General features: G+C 40.9%; 1 protein-coding gene across 3 annotated transcripts in view; it reads right to left on the reverse strand.

The window, feature by feature from the left end:
* Positions 1-19,289, reverse strand: part of LOC122758359 (synaptic vesicle glycoprotein 2C-like) — a 49,707-nt gene that overhangs the window by 11,515 nt on the left and 18,903 nt on the right. For 2 of the 3 annotated variants that reach the window (XM_044012483.1, XM_044012484.1), the window contains exons 3-4: positions 8,620-8,800; positions 5,177-5,328 (exon numbers count right to left, since the gene is read on the reverse strand). In XM_044012483.1, coding sequence (XP_043868418.1) covers positions 5,177-5,328; positions 8,620-8,800 — 333 coding nt within the window. Of the gene's footprint in view, positions 1-5,176; positions 5,329-6,019; positions 6,073-8,619; positions 8,801-19,289 lie in introns of those variants that run through there. The other variant, XM_044012485.1, reaches the window with a different exon arrangement.

Raw genomic sequence — 19,289 nt, forward strand, 5'->3', positions numbered from 1 at the left:
TCAGAGTGTTGTACTGTGTGTGTGTGTGAGCAACAGGTACAGCAGGTTTTTAATATCCATCTGCTGCAGAGCCTTGTTTTGAAACTTTTAAATGAATATCCATCAAAATCATCATTGAGATATGTAGTAGAGACTATCAGCAATGTAAAATTACAAAAGAAAATAAAAGTAAGTTTGCAATTCCAGTATTTTTGCAGCCCGTAATGAGATTAAGCCTGAGTTTGACCCTTTTCAGCACCACGGAGAGCGACAGGGGTTATTAGTTCAGAAAAGTGTTCCCTCATTCCTTCATTCTTGCCAGCAACCGTTCAAAAGAACAGCATCTGCCTCGGTCAGTTGGGATGAAAGGGGAACATTGAGGGACAAAGGGGAGCAGTTGAGGGGAAAATGAGGGAGATGAAAATAAAAGGGGAAAAGGGTATAAAAGAAAACACAAATTCAAAAAAAACTCAAAACTAGAAAACCACTTGAACACCTCTTTTTCAAAAATGACTCCAAATACAAACGTGTATGCATGTGAGTGTGTTCTTGTATTTGTTACCACTTCAGCAACTTATCTGGCATTAACAGTGGTCCTAAACCTGGTTCTAATGAGGCAGGACTTAATTATCTGAGGAACTGGTTAAGTTTAGGGCTAAGATTTGAATTGTGGTTAGGTTTAGGTTAGGGTAAAGAAAAAGGGATGACGCTTTGTTCAGAGTGTCCGAATGAACGCAATATCTGCACATATCGGTGTGTGTGTGTGCTTTGGGGGGGGGTTGCCTCAAGCCTGTATACCACTACAAACCTCATTAGGGGGATTATGGCTGTAATGGACTAGAGGGGACAGCTGACTGATTGAGATACTCAGCAAGATTTATGTTCCCATTCTACAGTAAGTGAGCACAACTGACGCACACACACACGCGCACACACACCTCCACGAGCCAAAACACACAAAAAACACTGTCCTTGGTCATCGGTCAATGCTGTCGCACAAATTTTAAAGCACTGAGTGTGCATGGACACACACAGCACCTGTGCACCTACTCTTCTCAGGACACTGAGAAGAGTATAAACAAAACATTATCCCTAACTTTAACCATAACCAGCGAAAGCCTAACAGTAACCATCACTTAACCACAATTCAAATCTTAGCCCTAAACTCAACCAGTTCCTTAGAAACGAGGGTCCGCCTCATATTTTTCTATATTGTACATTCTATAGATGTTTATTATTTATTCCCTTAACCTTTGCTGTCTTTGCTGCTCTAAATGTCTCAAGTGAGGGACAAATAAAGGATTATCTTAAGGTCAGTGTTTAAGCCCGAGAAGGTCCTTAAGAGGTGACAAATACAAGCACACACACACACACACACACACACACGTTATCTGGCCTTTGTCCACCAGTCAATGCAAAGAGCACTGCGGCGGAACCTATTACCCACACACCACTGCATCTTGCAGGGAAAATGTGTTAGAACAGTGGCATCTAATCAATTGACCTCAATTATGAGCCTCTGTCGACTCACACTCTCACACTCACTCGTACTAAAACACAAAGATTGCGAAGATCCACACACACACACACACACAAAAGCCTAGAAGATGGAATACACTTCTTCCTGTGTGATATATGAGAATCTATACATACATTTATGTAAAACAATTTGTGTTTGTGTTCAATATAATTAACAGGTTTTCTTGGAAAATAATGAAAGAAATAATTCCTGAGGAAATTGTGGCTGGTGAAAAAAAGTAGAAGATGGAAATTAAATATAAATAAATATTCAAACAGTTTCACAATTGAAATGCACTTAAAAAATTGACGAAAATCCTCATTTTCTTTGCCTGGTTGGTTGTTTTCTTTCTCTTAGTATTACTCATTCTACCAAGTTTTATCTCCTTTTTTTTAGCTTGATCTCCTCTTCTTGCAACGATGTCATCATTACCCATAATATTCCCAGTTTTACCCAGGATTATCCCGACACACTGTGTCAATGGAGTTTCTTCTTCCAATGCTGTAAACATTATTAATCACAATTATTTTTTACATTTTGGCTGATTATTACTTTAATACTAGGGGTTAGAAAGTAGAAAGTTATTTGAAAAGTCATGTAATTTAATAGTGAGTATGTGAGGACACTGCAGTGTAGACTGGACACACAGACCATAATTGCTTTTCAATAAATGTCCATTTATTGAATATCCCTCGACATCCCTTGTTCCACCGGTATGACATTACACTATTTACATAGCTGAAGCAGCTTTTTGCCATCTGGCTCTCTCACCTAACGGCGGAAACAAAGGCCAGATCATCACAGGACTCACTGTTCTGTGGTGACCTAAACTGCAGTAGTACTGCTGGGGAGGGAATATGAAACTTCATTTTTGTAAACTCAAAACACACATATAAAGTATTCAATTCATCTTTAATCCCAGCATTTGTAAGCAAAGCCCATTCACAGTATTAAATTCTGCAGCTGCCTCTGGTACTTTGTCATCCTCGCATTCGATTTTGTATTCATTCCCTGTCTAGACTTGAAGGATGAGCAATTTACAGCCACATAATCAAACTTTAGGAAAGTCATCTCAAACAACCCGCGGATTCTGTCTTTGACTTTGTGTTTGTGTACAGAGTGTGTGTGTGTGTGTGTGTGTGTGTGTGTCCACGTTATAAAGCTCCAGTGTGTAAGAAAAAGTGGGATCTCATGGTGAGACAGCAGATTCTAACACTTGCCACCGTGTCAGGGAACTCTGGCCTTCACACACCAGAAGTAATGCAGTTAAAGGAAAAGGAAAAAATGAAGGTTGAAAGACAAAATAAAGATCAACTTGTGTGAGATTCTGAATTTTTTTTTATCTTGTATTCATTGTACTTCTGACAAAAATGACAACAAAAACAAACTAAATGCACAAAACAACAGAACAAACTGCATACTGACCTGGAGGAGAGGTTAATATTGTTTTATAAAGATATTAAATCAGTGTGTGGCATTAAAAATAGTGAGTGACATGTTGTTACTTTGAGAAACAAGATAGCAGCTTTTATGACCCTAGGTCACATGTTTTGGGTTTGTTTGGCACTTTTATTTGCAGTTTCTCTGAAAATACCATTGTAAAGGTATTTGCCTTTATTTTCTGTTTTCTTTTTGCAGATAAGATTAGGTTTGGAAAGAGGAGGTGGAAGACACACACACGTTACCCCTGGTCTCCCTAGGCCAGGGACATAACAGCAGCCCTTGTTTAAAGTACAAAAACAAGGCTTATTCGAATGCAGTGGAAACCAGATGAATCTTATTTTAAATATTCACATATTACATACTGGATCTCTAGCTAGTTTTCTTTCCATGGTGTGGTAAAGTTTGTACAAGTGACAGCACTTGGTTGAAGTAGTTAAACAAATTACTGTACAGAGTCCAACTCTCAGGGACAATATCCTGATCACAGACGTCATCATTCAGTATCTGATCCACACACTCGTCCTTTCACTCTCCCTTCCTTTTGATACCGTTTCACTCTCTCTTTTGTCTCCCTCCGCCTCCTGCTGTATCCCTTCACCTTTCGATTATCCCTGACACGAGCCACATAAATCAAGCGCACCCCGCCTCCAACCACCACCTCTCCATCCCCCCCGATCTCTTCCTCGGCCCCTCTTCCCTCGTTCACACACGGCACTCGCTCCACACCAGATGGATTTCATTTTGCTCATTTTGTGCTTATCCTCTGACACACACCTCTCTGTCTGTCTCTTATCCTCCTCAGCCCTGCCTCGCTATAGTTTATGAGATTTGTTGTGTCAGCCAGCCCCAGTCACTCTTTCCGCCCCCAAACACTTCTACATATACTCCCAGGAAACAAACACAGATACTGACCATGCACATGGGTTGATGCGAATGTGTGATCATTCATTTCACAATAAAAGGTCAATCAGTTAATGCCAATGTTTCTGGTGCATCTACTACCACAGGGTGGCAGCAGCAGCAGCAGCAGCAGCAAGCATGTAGTTAGTGCACTGCATGTGTTATTGCAAATGTAAGAGGTTTCTTGAATGCATCTTGTAGCTGCTCCTCTAAGTGCACCACATTGGAGTTCGTTTTCTTTGAATGGAGAACTTCCTTCCCATTTAAATTGTGTCTCATAGATTTGCACTTAAAGACTACGGTGAATATCATATCATATTTTCCAATACTTGTATTTGTCACACCTTTAGGACCCTTACTGGCATAATCACTGACCTTTTCAGGAACAGTTGTCCTCATGGAGACAAAAAACTGGTCCTAATGAGGCAGAACATCATTTCTCAGGAACTGGTTAAGTGTAGAGCTAAGATTTTAATTGTTAGTTAGGTTAAGGTTAGAGTTAAGCATTAACTGGTTATGGTTATCTGGATATTCCAACAAATCATTCACATCAATTATTTGATAGTGGTTTGGTTTAAAATGCCCATCCCCAATGTGAAATTTTGTGTTTTGTGATGACTATAGAGAATTGCTGCATCACAAATGAAGGCCTACTTCCTGTTGCAGGAAGTGTGGTATCCTCATGGACTGATTTAGACTGAATGTCACACACCTGAGTTGGTCATTTTCTTTCACTGTGCAGGTTGACATCCTCTTTGTTTTGTGCGTGCGTGCTCCCACTGAGGGTCTTTATCTCTAAATATTGATGTTTATATTCATTTATTTTCGCAACGCTCCCTTTATTTCACACAATACGGATGTCATGTCGAGACGTATATGTGCATCAACAACAGTCGAGCCGTACTGCAACGTCAAACCTCACTGCCGTCTCTGTTTGAAATAATGTTTAAACTACTGATGCGTGTGATTCCCAACTGTGAGAAGATCCCCTGTTTGGAACCTGCATTCACTGAAGCACGGAGCAGATGAACATCAGGTCACTGTGCATTTACTTTTGGTACTACAAAATACTTCACCACCCAAGAATGTACCCGAGTATGTTTTAAATTTAAAATAATCCCTTAAAACCCCAGTGCATAATAATAACATGTATGTTGTGATTTGGTACTACACATGTGAATTGCATTGTATTTTAATGTAGAGCTGTTTTTGTGTCTCATGTGAAACCCTTCATTGCTTATTCTCTGTTTCCGTGACCCAGTCTCCAGAGTGCGGCACCACAGCATCAGCGTAATATCGTCACGTCTGGTTCAGTGGGTCAGAGCTGTCACTCACCATAGTGTGGGATGATGGCCCAGGCCATGGCTGAGGCATAGATTCCTCCAATCATCCAGAACATGCAGAGCCAGCTCAGATGTTCTCCTCTCTTCTCCCGAGCCAGGACCTCAGCAAAGTACGAGAATACTATTGGCACTGCTCCACCAATCCTGCAAAGAGAGATTGTTGTAGTTAACTATGTATGTTTTTGTTGAAAATGTGGAAAAAATACAGAAAAACAGACTTAGGGTTACATAAAAGCATTTGAGGTTAGTTTCTACAGTTTTATCACATTAAAGTATTTTTACCCGAATTTAAAAGAGAGTCATTTTGATGGTTAAATGTCTTGTTGTGGGGAAATTTGACAGAAAACCAGCCTTACAAGATCAGGGCCGGAGTCTCAGGTCTGGCAAAGTCTCATGTCTTGCGAGAAACACAAATTGCTTCATGGCACTACAGGCACCCCCCCCAAGAAAAAAGAAAAGAAGCAGAGGAAACCGTTAGAGGAAGCGACGAAGGGCCGCACACGAGTAAACAACGGACCAGCTTTTTTCAAAAATGCAGTAAAAGACAGTAAGGGGGGGTGGGAGCATCAGCGGTGAGTATTTATGACAGAGGGGATAAAGTGGTGTCACAACTGAACAAGGACTTGGACCCACTTGCACGACTTGGGAGACAATGAAAAATAAACAATCTTTTATTTTGAAAGTGCAACAAAAAACACTCATAAGAGGGAAAAACTAACACATACCAGAGTGAAAGCTAACAAACAAAATCATTCTTTTGAAGAAAGCTAAGAAACAAAAAACTACTGGCAAAAACAAGGGCTTCGACAAAGTAGCAACAACAAAAGTACAAAACCTGACGAGACCGGGACATGGAGCAAACGTGGATCAAGTCTGTCAAGACAAGACTACCTGGCAACAGACCATATATACACACACACACACACACACGCGGTAATGGGGAACAGGTGGAAACAATCGCGGACAATCAGAGTGGCGGGAAAAACACAAGGGGCAAGTTACCTGAAACGAGAGGAGAGTGACATTTCAAAATAAAACAGGAAACCCCAAAACAACATTGACACAAGACAACAACTAAACACAGCTTTCTTGCTCATAACAAGCGGTAGACCATGGATGTATTTTCGTGATTATATTAACAATGCATCGGATGCACCAACATACAGTAGGCCAGTTCACAATCCACATACACTCTGCTTGTTGCACAGTGTCCCGCTCTCCTTCCTCATCAGTTAAATGTAGGTTGTTTTTGGTGGAATTCCTTATCCTGTGCAGTCTAATTGAGTTGTTGATGGGGATAGAGGATCAGTAGATTGCAGAGGCAGAGGGAGCAATGGCCAAAGACCATGTTCCTGTCCCTCAGGGGAGGGTTCTTGCTGCAAACTTGACGATCTGATCATATCCTTAAATAAAATCCATTCCCATCTCCCACCCTTACGAATCCTGCTGCAGTGACACCATTTTTTTTTTTTTGTCTTTCCAGTTTGTGGAGACAGCTCATGGTAGCAGAGTTAATGAAGTAAGGAAAATGTTAATGAGACCGGCAGAATCTAAGTCATTCTGGCTCTAACCCTCGATGCCGCATCGTATTTGTGAGGCTGTAAAAAAGAAAAAAGATCCCGGCATTCCCTGACAAATCTGTTACACTGTCACAGATAGCAGCACAGGCCCAAATAATATAGATCTGTTTGTTCAAAGGTGCACGCATCATCATAAATCTCTTTAACCCCCCCACCATAAACTTCCATCTGCGTACAGACTGCAAATTAAGCGATGAAATAAAAACTAAACCTACTAATTAAAAATTTAAAGCAAGGCACTGGTGGCTAACACAACTGTAATTAAAGCACAAATCAGCTAAGTGCAAATCAGGTAACTCTGTTGCCAGAACAGAACGACTGTGTAATAGAAAGAGGCTGTAATGGGATGCACACACACACACACACGCACACAATGCTCTCTCCAGTACATCAGCCTGAAAAGAACATTTTAGACTTCATGTTTTTGACAGCTCTTTCCAGAAGAGGTTACAGTTTTGAACCAATCATACAAATGTGACATGACAGCAGCACCCTCTGATTATCACTTTAATGCCTGATCACTGACATACATCAGCTTAACCCTTTTAACACCTCAGCCACTTTTTTTTTTGCTTATTTAAACTATAAAAGAGCCAGAAAATGTCATGTGAGAAAGTGCTTTTCCCAGTTTACCAGAATAACCTTCAACATCTGGCAGCTATTTACAATTTACCGCATGTTAAAATAGTGTATTAACAACTTGAAATGGAAAAACAAAACAAAAGTAGTAGTAGTTGAGTACACAAATACCAGATTGTGCATGTTAAATTTTAAATTTGAACAGTATAAAATATATTTCAAATCACATTTGATTGTCTCAATGTCCAAAAACAGGCCAAAAAATGGAAACTACGTACAGGCGTTTTTCCAACTCTCTCCTCTCTGGTGACAAAGACACTGATTTGCCAGCTTCCTGCAACAGCGTGAGTGAAATTACCGTAATAACCACACATTGATTTTGAAGTGCAACTTCTCAGCTTTCAGAAACCGCTGGAACTTTTCTGATAGCATTTAAAGTTATCACCACTTGTTAGATTTAAATATGCAGCACGTAACTTATGGTGATTAGCGTTATGATCGTTGATGTCTGATCAATGTCCTGCCTCTGTTTGGTCTTTGTATGCTGCGTCCATCATCTTTAAATGAGCTCTGTCATGCAGTACTATCAGACCTGACTTAGAGAGCCTTTGTGTGTATACAGCAGCATCGCCGACGCGAGCTGGGAAGTGTTTACATCATCAAACTCCTGAACAACCAAGTTTTTTGAGCAGCAAAATTCACTTCTGAGACATATTACGGGCCCCTCTTTGTGTTTTCAGTCGTACTTCAACCTGTTTGCAGTCATCTCACTTGTCGCTCAACTTTCCTGTTGTGGGAGACACAAGACGTAAACCAAGATTGTGACAATGAAATGCGTAACCAATTACTGTACGTCCCATAATTATCAATTATAATGACGGTCTGACCTCTGCAATGGTGATGAGCTCTCTAAGTCACATACTGTATGAACAGGGATGTCACATCCCTGAGATGGGAGGGCATTTATGAAGGATGTGGGCAGCCAAGTGGATCACACTCCAGATGTTCGTTTACTGCGCTCAGCTCATTTCTGCCTTGCTTTCTTCCATCTCCCTCTGACTCAGGGATTGAGGATGAGCTGAAGCCAGGCAGTTAAAACAAAAAAAACAAAAAAACTGTCATGTGCTTTGACTTTTGAGAAGAGGAAATGGCAGAGGAACTCTAAGGGCCGGAGAGGGGAAAGTCCTCGGAGATGGTCTCTCGATGTAGGAGGAAGAGGAGGATGTGATGTAATGTAGGAGACTATTCCAGGGAAGGAAGTGTTAAGTGCACTCACCCAAAGCCGGAGACCATGCGGCATAAGAGGAACATGCTGTAGCCTTGAACGAAGGACGAGAGAAAGGCGAAGAAGCCGTTCACCGACAAGGATATGAGCAGGCACTGTTTACGGCCCACCTTGTCTGACAGGCCGCCCCAGAAGAAGGCTCCAAACATCATCCCCAGATACACGATGCTACCTGCAGGAGGTGAGACACGGAGAGAGAGAGACAGATGATCACAACCATCTGGAGTCAAACGCTCAGTGAAAAGTGCTGAGTGGGTAAATAACACAGATTACAGTTTGGAAAAAGAGAGGCAGCTTGCAATCACACAAACTCTCACTGAGGCTTGAACCATCTTAAACATCCCATAATGCCTTCATTCATACGACGTTAATGTGACTGAGAGGATATTAATTGTTAAGAATGATCTCTGGTGAACAATGTATTTAATGTGTGAATGTGTCACATAACATTTTAATATTAATAATGGAAAAAGCACTCAATCAAGGTGAATCTGACAGTTTAACGTACATAGAAACAGAATATACCAATACAGAAATATAAGATTTACCGCAGTATACACACATCATAAATAGAGAAAAATATGCCCATTATGAAGAAGAAACACTTTTGGGGGAGGGATACTTTTCCTTTCCTTTCTTTTTCCTTTTTTTCCTTTTTCAATATCCATGTACCTGTGAGAGGAAACTGGATGTTTAAAAACCTGTGCTCCACTGCTTTTAGCTCTTAGCCTTACTAAATTCCATTAAAAAAAATAAAACATGCATGAATATTGAATCTTGTGCACCGTACAGAATGTGCAAATGTGATGATTGTCATGGTTTGTGGAAAAGTAAAAGACACTTGCATGTGCTGTATTTGCAGGTGCTAGGAATCCATTTCAAAGTGGCAGTATCCTCCCAACATCCACATATTGACGCTCGCGCTAATGCACCACAGCTGTGGCTGACCAATCACACCAAATTATGCATGTGTGGTTTACGACTGCATCGCTTCTCCTCACACCTGCTAAACATCACCTGGAAACTTCGGACAGAGATCGCTTGTTGTTGTGATTTCTCGGCGTTGGACAGAATGAAACGCACATCTCCATCAATAGCATTTGTTGCTATTGATTGATTCGTTCAGTTTGCCTTGGAGCACAACGACAAGCCAGACGGTGAGGCCACAACACTGGAGATCAACTCCACCGTGGTTCGGCTGAGGCTACAACGAGGCTATAGCGTTTTCATTTCCTTCCTCTGATTATAAAAGTCAATACTGTCTGGAGTTTGGGCCGAGGCAGACAAGATCAATATCTGATAGCACGCATTTCTGCGCCACATTACGTGATACAAAGTGATGTGTAAAAGGTCTATGGTGAGATCGCTTCATGTATACAGTGCCCTTCAGTTTTGTGTTTCATTTACCGCTTTACTTTGATAGTCCGTTGGTGAATCTTTTTTAATGTAATGTCCACAGATAATCAGTTGTCATTTATTTAACTAATTGTCAATAGACTATAAACTGTGCTTCAGTGTTAGTCTGCTGATTCTAACCCTAACTCTATACAAAAGTGATTATAAATGTTTTGCTATTGACGATCATTCAACTTTATAGATCGTGTCAACAACTTATTAGTTGACTTCTGATTCGTCTGTCACCCGCAAGTTGCCAGGATCATGTCATACATATGGTCACATGTATGACAACGTTCTTAGTTGATTATCTGTTGACAATATGTTTATTGTCGAGTAAACATCAGATCACATCCTTAGCTGCTCATCAACAGACGACACTTACATCTGTAAATGTAATCTACAGAAAAAACAGTTGAGGACAGTAAAAAATAAATAAGTGTCAACTGATTATCTCTTGACATGATACTGATTATTAGTAGAGAGTATCAAAATAAAGTTAGCCATTCATCTACAGCAGGGGTGTCAAACTCATTTTGGTTCAGGGGCCACATACAGCACAATTTGATCTCAAGTGGGCCGGACCAGTAAAAATAGTAAAATAATAGCATAATAACCTATGAACAACAAGAATTCCTTGCTTTTTTTTTCTCCTTTGTTTTACATTTAATGAAGGATATTTTTACAAAACATGAAATTTCTTGAGAAATATAAGTGCAATTTCAACAATATTGTGCCTAAATGTACTATTTACACATCACACTGGCTCTATAAAGACACAAACATTTAGTCAAAGGTATGTGGAAGAGATTTAGATTGTAATCGTAGTGTGAAATTTTAACAAATTCATCCTGTGGGCCGGATTGGACCCGCTGGCGGGCCGGTTCTGGCCCCCGGGCCATATGTTTGACACCCCTGATCTACAGTATTAACTGGTATCGTAATATCATAACCACCATCTGTAAAAGCAACTTTCTCCCGCAGGACAATCAAGATTTGACTCCATTCGTAACGTGACGTCGTACCAGTGCGATGACAACATCAAACGTGACACAACAGGCTACAAAGGAGGTCGTCCAGCAGCTCTTGTTTTTTCCTGCTTGGTTTGTCTCTGTTTGTCTCAACAAGACATCAAGCTTTGAATTAGAATAGACTGCATAGTGACGCTTTCCTGTTGCCCAATCAGCTGACTGTCAAGGGTGCAGCTGGTCTAGCTCCACATTGACCTTACTGTACCACTGGTACCCCAAGGGAAGGGTTGCCAAAAAAATGGTACGGTCAAAGCTGGTTATTTTGGTACATCTTCCTCGTTGAAATGCAAAGAATACTTATCGTAATGTACAAAACCAAACCAAAGCGTTCCACTCCTGGGAAACACCGCTAATGTGACTATAGGTTGGCGGAAACAGAGCAGCCATTGACTTAGCATCCTTGCTTTTAAAGCCCGGGCATTCGTCTCCCGTTGCAGCTTGTACGCAGGAAGTCGGGGGTCATTTCTCTTCCTGTCTGCAGGACCATGAAGCATAAAAGAAAAGGGGGTGTGGTGGACAGGTGTTGGGGGTTGTCAGGCCAGTAAAATAACCCACTTTACTCTCTATGTGCTAATAAAAATGCTAATGCGTGTGTAGGGGAGACGATGCGATTGTCGGACGAGGAAAAGAGGCCTTCTCTCTTCTTTTCCTTTCCTTTTTTTCTCCCCCGCTCTCTTTGAGGTGATGGGACAGATTCAGTGAAAGTAGAGGCTCTTATCGAGCCGCACAGACATAATACTGAGCGCTAGTGATTCATTACAGGTGACAGCCACTGCTACTGCAGAGACGGCTCTGCTACAGAGGCAGCAGGCTACGCTACCGCTTGCAAAATATCAAACCGAATATCAAAAAGTGCAGCATCGCGCACAAACCGATGACATCTTTTGATTGGTGTAGCTACACACAAATAAGGAATCGGAGGGCATGTTCCGGGAGAAGATGCTATCTGGGAACATCAACTCGTTTGTTTTATGGCTCCCCTCACACTGGGTTTGTATCTGTAATAAAGGGGGAGGGTGATGTGGCAACGGAGCGCAGCGCGAATCTTTATGAGACTGGATTTGTGCTTTTGTGCCAGGTTCAAACACAGGTCACATGTTATAACCTCCACTTCCCTTCAGATTGCAGGGCTTTTATGTAAATGAGCGAGGCTGAGAAGCTAAAAGCAGTGGAGCACAGGGTTCGGCCTTGTGAAGCTGAATATCTAGTGTCCAACACCAGAAAATAAAATATAAATGGTTTTATTCACATTGTGCTGCACCAAAATGTAGATTTTTATGAACATATAAGATAACTTTGCAAGGCTCCAACTGAATTACTGAGTAGAGCGGAAACAATTAATCGATTATTAATCGATTACTAAATGAATCGACAACTATTTTGATAATTGATAATCGGTTTGAAGCTTTTTTTCATGATTAAAACAAGATTTCCGATTGTTTCAGCTTCTTAAATGTGAGTATTTTCTTCATTTCTTTGCTCTATCCAAGAAATCATTAAAAACAAACCTTCATTTTCCAGGTTTGACAAACACTGATCAACATTTTTAAAACATTTTTAACGATTATTATTGAAAATAATCGTTAGTTGCAGTTCTGGTTATTTTAAATATGTTTTACACTGTTCAAATTTCAAATTATAGCACACTGTGTACAACTACAAAGAATTAATTAAAAGTTAATCATTTTGGTTCGTGGACAAAACAAGACATCATTTCCAGGTTTGACGAACACCGATCAACATTTTTTAAGGTTTTCAGATTTTTTACAGAGCAAACGATTAATCGAGAAAATAAACGACAGCTTAATCGGTTATGAACATAATCGTTAGTTGCGGCTCTAGTCCTGAGCGGCAAACCATCAAGAACATCACAACAAGCAGACGAGGTGCAGACGACGTACACCGTCAACTCAGTGTCTACTTCACGGGAACATGATGACTCCGCCCACGTCGAGGAGTAATACAAAAGGACGCGTCTGATATCCAAACCAAGTAGAGTCAAGTAGTGCTAGAACTGTGTAACGGATATATTCGCCATATTCACACTACAAAGAGGCTACTTCAAAATGTGCATATGGCTCAGAACTCGACAGAACTTGCACTCGGGCAACTTGTTTTTGCAAATAAAAGCCAGTCATTTACATTAGGAAACACATTAAATATAATGCAATGCATCATATTCACACTGTTTTTGTAGGTAATTGCACTGGCGGTCTGGCAACCCATGTGCATGCAAATGCATCACATTTATAAGCACAGAATCACGGTGAAATGATATGGAAGTAAGCCACACACTTTTAGTACTTTAGTAAAAATGCTGATGCAACTAAAAGATGGGAGTCTGATGTTAGCATGAGTCCCACTGTTTAATGAGAGTTTCAGACAGTAGATATTATATAACAGCTTGGGCTTATGGGCTTTTGTGTATTGCACTTTTTTTGGTCACAACAGGGGAGGTTATTACTTTGTTAAAATGTTTGGGGTAGTTTTCTTGACAAACATCTCAGTGTGTAAGTGGATAGATAGCATTAGCTCGCTGACTGTGGCTACACTCACTGCAGCAGACCACACGACATTTCCAGCCCTAACAAAAACCCATTTTGGATTGCAATTATTTTCACCAAGTGATGCTGTGTCACCATGGCAACATGTGGTCCGAGAAACTACCAGAGGGGAAGTTCTGAATACTGCAGCGTCCGTCCGTTCTACTACAAAATAAGTACATGAAAATGGAAGTTCAGTTTCAAAGATGAATGAGAAGTACCGAGACCTAATGTAACAATATAGAAATCATTATGGAAATAACTAATGTAGAAATACAGAAACACTAAACTAGACGTGACATCATGGCTGCTCTGTGGTAACCATAATATAGCACTTACAGAAATAATCCAGTTGTAGTAAACATGGTTAACACTTTCAAACCGTGAGCTACATCAATCAGAAACACCACCATTATGTCTGAGCATTGTGAAACAAGCGTCTCCTATTTGTTGAAAATGAATGGGATTTTTAGGTCAATTTACTGCCATTGTAAACAGCAGAGTGGTACATGGCAGTGTGGCGTTTAGCTGGTGTTTAGGTCTCCAGTTCAATTCCTGGTTCAGCCCTGTGATAGGTTGATGGCCTGTCCGGGTTTAATCTTAATCTGACCCAATGTCACCTGGAATTGGTTCCAGCTCAAAAAAAAGGGTAATTGTATAGAAATTGAAGACTTTTTTTTAGGTTAGGCTGAACCCGTCCGTTAAAGTTCCAGTGTCCAGTGTTCAACATTTAAGTTTACTTTGATTGAATTTTCTACCCCAGGGCCGGCCCTATGCATTATGCTGCCCTATAGGTGAGATTGGGATTCGGATTAAACAAAATTGGGATTAAATGGCATGTCTGCACTCCCTTACACTCTCTTACACTCCACTTCTATGGCCAGTACCTATAGCTGGCTGTGTACTACACATTTACCCTGTTAGTATAATCACTTCAACATAAAAACTCAACAGTTATCTTAGAGAATAAGTCTTTCACAGTGAATGACGCCATTTTGTGCCGACACCAGAGTGTGTGTTTTGTGTTTTGAAGCAGAAGCTGACTTTGCACACTGAAAAAAAACATTATTTTTGGTATGTGAAGGTGGCCGTGTTTAGTTCCCTGACGGGATGAGTGGAGGAGCCTCTGTGTCACTCGTTGTATGAAACCCAGCAGATCTGTGGTGTTGCCACAGCACTGTCAGTCTCTGTTAAGTTGCTCTGAGCACATCTTAACTTTACTCTTCATCATTTTCCTTAGCAAAAAGCTCCCTGCAGACATCTGTGAAAGACGTCTTTTAAAGCGACTCTGTGCTGCTTTTCTCTGCCGTACCTTTGGGGATTTTGTTAAGGTCGTCTTCATAGATTAGCTCTTGTGTTTTCGGTGTTATTCTCTCTTGACACCTGCTCTGTTTTTTTCTTTTTCTCTTCTCCTTGTCACATCATACAGCGTCCTGGCATGGATGAGCACACAGTGCAGGCAAACAGACAGCAGGCTGCAGAGACAAGTGCTAATTTCCTCAGTGGGAGCGTTCAGGACGTTACGTGAGAGCTGCAGGATTTCAGCAGACGATGGGATTCCCATGAGGCCGCGTGTGATTGACAGGTGGGATTCAGCGGGGGAGTGAGAGCAGAGGAGGGGGAGGCGCCACCGCTACGCAAAGCCCTTCCTTTTGGATATTAATTACATCAACGCCTGCTGATTTGTTATCACAGTGCTGAGCTGACTAAAACACTTTAGTCTCATTTAAGTTCATCTGCTGAACAGAACTGCAAATTAACTTTTAACGGCGTCTTTCCACAGATGGTGACGGGCGTTTAGGACGCGTTCGGGAATTCTGCAAAGAAAAGACCGCAAACATTTGCTGCTTTGATTTCCACAGAGCAAAAAAAACGTTCATGACGTCAGTTTTGTCTTTAAATAAAACTTAATAAAGTTGTTTTGAAAAAAAGCGTGTTTATGACTGCCTTTCATTATATAATTGCATGTCATATTTGGTTTATTCAAGCATTTATCTTTATTGTTGGGTTTTCTACTTGACCTTTTTTGTTTTAATTCCTTGATTTGTACATTTTCTTTCATAATAAAACACAATATTACTATTATTACTAGTAGTAGTATTAGTATAGGGTAAGGGTTACTTGTTATTGTCATGTATGCTTCTTTGATATATATGTATATATTATAGATAACCCAGAAAGTAAAAATTAAGGGTATACACAAGGAAAAACTAAAAAATAAAACAAGAAAAACAAAAATGAAAAACCCAGAATAAAGAATCAGAATATTGTCCAAAGAAAGCGCCTAGAGAACCCATACTTTTTAAAGACGACAAACAACCCAATTTACAACATATATGTATATATATATATATATATATATATATATATATATATATACATATATATATAGTGACAAGAGCCATTGTATGCATTTGTTTCTGGCTCAGAATCAGACATTTGAGATATCTCTTTGATAAATTAATCCCAACTTCACTTCATGCGTGTGTTATTTTAATAAAACCAAATTAAGGGCTGGAAAAGAGAAATCTCCTGCGACCCATTTGTGACGGGACGTTCATGTCCTTCGTGTTGTTCTTTTTTAGTCATTTTCAACAACATTATTAACACGAATCCTGCCCCCTTGTTTAAGTCGCCCACGTGCCTCGACACTCCACACGACGACGACTCAATCACTCAGGCTTGAGGGCAAAGCCACAGTGAATTGTGGCCACTTTGCACCGAGCAGTGAGAGGGTGAATGGATCCTGCGAATAAGAAAGCGAGAAGGACAGGGAGTGAAGAGATAGTCGGCAAATGTTGTTGTCGCCTGCTTTTTTTTAATGAACTCACCTCGGGCTGCAGCAGAGCCTATTAATCACTGCATTGTGCCGATTTACTTTGGCTGTCGATGGAGTTTGTGATCGTATGTGTCGCACAGCAGAAGAAAGGAAAGAAACCTTATTAAACGACGCTCCTTCAAGTCGAAACCCTAATGCACATGTCCTGGTCCAGGTCATGTGCAGGTAAACACACGAAAGGTCTAAATGCGACGTGCAGTGCAGACAAATTAAAGTCATACAGTGTGTGGTGGAAAGTGCATTGATGGTAAGTGTAAAAGCAAGCGCTCTCACTCTATTGCTGTGGAGAGGTACGTGAGCCAGTCTACCATGGCTAAACTGCAGAGAAGCACAATGCTGCAGAGATTAACTCCGGCCCATAATCTTCACATCTCCTGCATGGCTGTGTGAGACACACACGGAGTGTAATGGAGGGATTACAGCAGGAGTGTAACAGAGAGAGAAGGGAAGCAACTGACGGCATCTCAACTTTTATATTATATTAAATAGAAGGCTGCATTTACATATAATGTAAATATACAGTACCACCAGGGTTCTTGATAAAAATTGGTAAGTTGAAATAAGCATGTGACACAAGATCCACTGTGTCACATGATGCACTACCAACGAATGTGTTTTATACAAGTGTATAACTAGTTTGAATTAAATGCTTTTGGTCTACATAGAATTAAAATAAGCCCTCTATATTGACTTCTGCAGCAGCCTGAACATCGAGCACAGAGAGTCCTTAAAGCGCACAATTATGTTTTAAGCAGTTTTAAACAAGAAAAGTCTCAAAGTGATCATCACTATTGCATTTTTCTTGAATAAATGATGCTGATATATAGCATGAAGGATGTCAACCATTTCTTAATCAACATTTTTCGACTGCCGGACCTGCCAGGATGCTTCTTTGCTTTTTAGACACAGCAACTGAAATTGATTTTTTTTTTTTTTTTTCCAAATGATTTACTTCTTCCTCCACTTTTTGAGTAAACAGCAGCAAAATGAATGGTTGAAGGAGAGACTGTGTGAAGTCCTGCTCTGAATGTTTATTGTGTCTCGCCTCCTCTCTCTCCCTTTGGAGTCGTTCAGCTGCAAAAAACCCATCCATCCTTTATCTGTTACCGTCTTCCTTCTGTGGGTCAGAGGGGGAAGTGGAGCCAATCCCACCCGACACTGATTGAGAGGCGGGCCAATCCCAGTGCCAATACGCGGACAGGCAACCATTCACTCTTTAACGAGCTGCGGGGGCAATTAAGAGTCTCCAATTAACTTAAGATTCATGTCTTCCCACATACAGGAAGCCAAAGGTACCAGAAGGAAACTCCCACAGACACACAACGTGCAAACGCTAGTACACAAATACAATGTAACCACTGCATCTCCACGCCTCCTCATAATAACCAAGTCTAAGACTTGTTTGCTTTCAAAAAAGAAGAGTTTTTAGCACTTCATTTTCAGTGAGACCTACTATAAACTCCACAGGTGTACTTACATTTGGACAAAAATGAGAGAGACTGACCTTAACCAAAGGGATTTTGTCGCAGATCTTTTACTCTCGGACAGTAAATTGAACTAATCTTTTTTTGAGTCATTTCGTTCATTTTTACAGCGGGTGGCGCTGTATCCCTCTTGTGGGCGTTGTAAAGAAGACCGCGGTTCTCAAGCACTTAACACTGTAGGCAACATCGTTTTGCTTCAGCTGACAAAGTATAATAAACAAAATACAATTCAAACCATATGAAAACAATAAAGTGACAAGTGACTTGTGTCCTGTATCCTCTCTGCCATTGTTGTTTAACAGCACGACAGTGACTCGGTAGCTGTCACGTGACCTGAGGACGGACGCTCGCTCAGTTGAGTCAATCCTGAACTAATCATTTCTGTTTCCTTTCCTGCTGAGCTTATGCAGCTGCCTGCCATCATGTGGCGAAGGAAGGTACTGCATGAAAATGAACGAACGAACCACTCGGTTGAGTGAATCCTGAACTAATCATTTCTATTTCCTGTTCTGCTGACTGAGCTTATTCAGCTGCCTGCCATCATGTGGCGAAGGAAGGTACTGCATGAAAATGAACGAACGAACCACTCGGTTGAGTGAATCCTGAACTAATCATTTCTATTTCCTTTCCTGCTGAGTTCATGCAGCTGCCTGCCATCATGTGGTGAAGGAAGGTACTGCATGAAAATGAACGAACGAACCACTCGGTTGAGTCAGTCCTGAACTGATCATTTCTATTTCCTGTTCTGCAGACTGAGCTTATGCAGCTGTCTGCCATGTGGCGAAGGAAGGTACTGCATGAAAATGAACGAATCACTCACTGAGATGACTCATTACTCCCGAGTCATATAAAAGATTAGTTCATTTTGAACGCATCGTTCACGAACGACACATCGCTAAAACCAGAACAATAACACGGAACTGTGAATGTGTGAAGGTTCTGCACGCCCACCGTTCACCTCCTACAGTGCATGACTCAATGCAACACTGCATCCAACAGTTGCTTCACATACACAAACATAATCCAGTTAATAGTCAAGTTATACTGAAACTACAACATAATGAAACAGTTCATAGAAGACATAGTTGATTATGATCAACCTCTCGTGGACTCATATGGCGTGTTTCCCCCGGCAACACTGGAGACCATAGGTGGAAAAGGGGCTATAGTTTCTGTTCATTTGGACATTTAAGTTTAAGTTCCTTTCCTCTGTGTGTACCATGTCAAATATACCTCCCGATTGTGTTCACCTGTGTCTCGTTATTATTGAGCGTCTGTCTCCTCATTGCTGGCGCCGGTCTTCCCGTCATTCCTGTCAGCGATCCAGCCGTCGTTACTCTTGTGCCTGCTTTTATCGTTCCCTCCTTTG

Source organism: Solea senegalensis, linkage group LG21, assembly GCF_019176455.1.
Source record: "Solea senegalensis isolate Sse05_10M linkage group LG21, IFAPA_SoseM_1, whole genome shotgun sequence".
Taxonomy (NCBI): domain Eukaryota; kingdom Metazoa; phylum Chordata; class Actinopteri; order Pleuronectiformes; family Soleidae; genus Solea; species Solea senegalensis.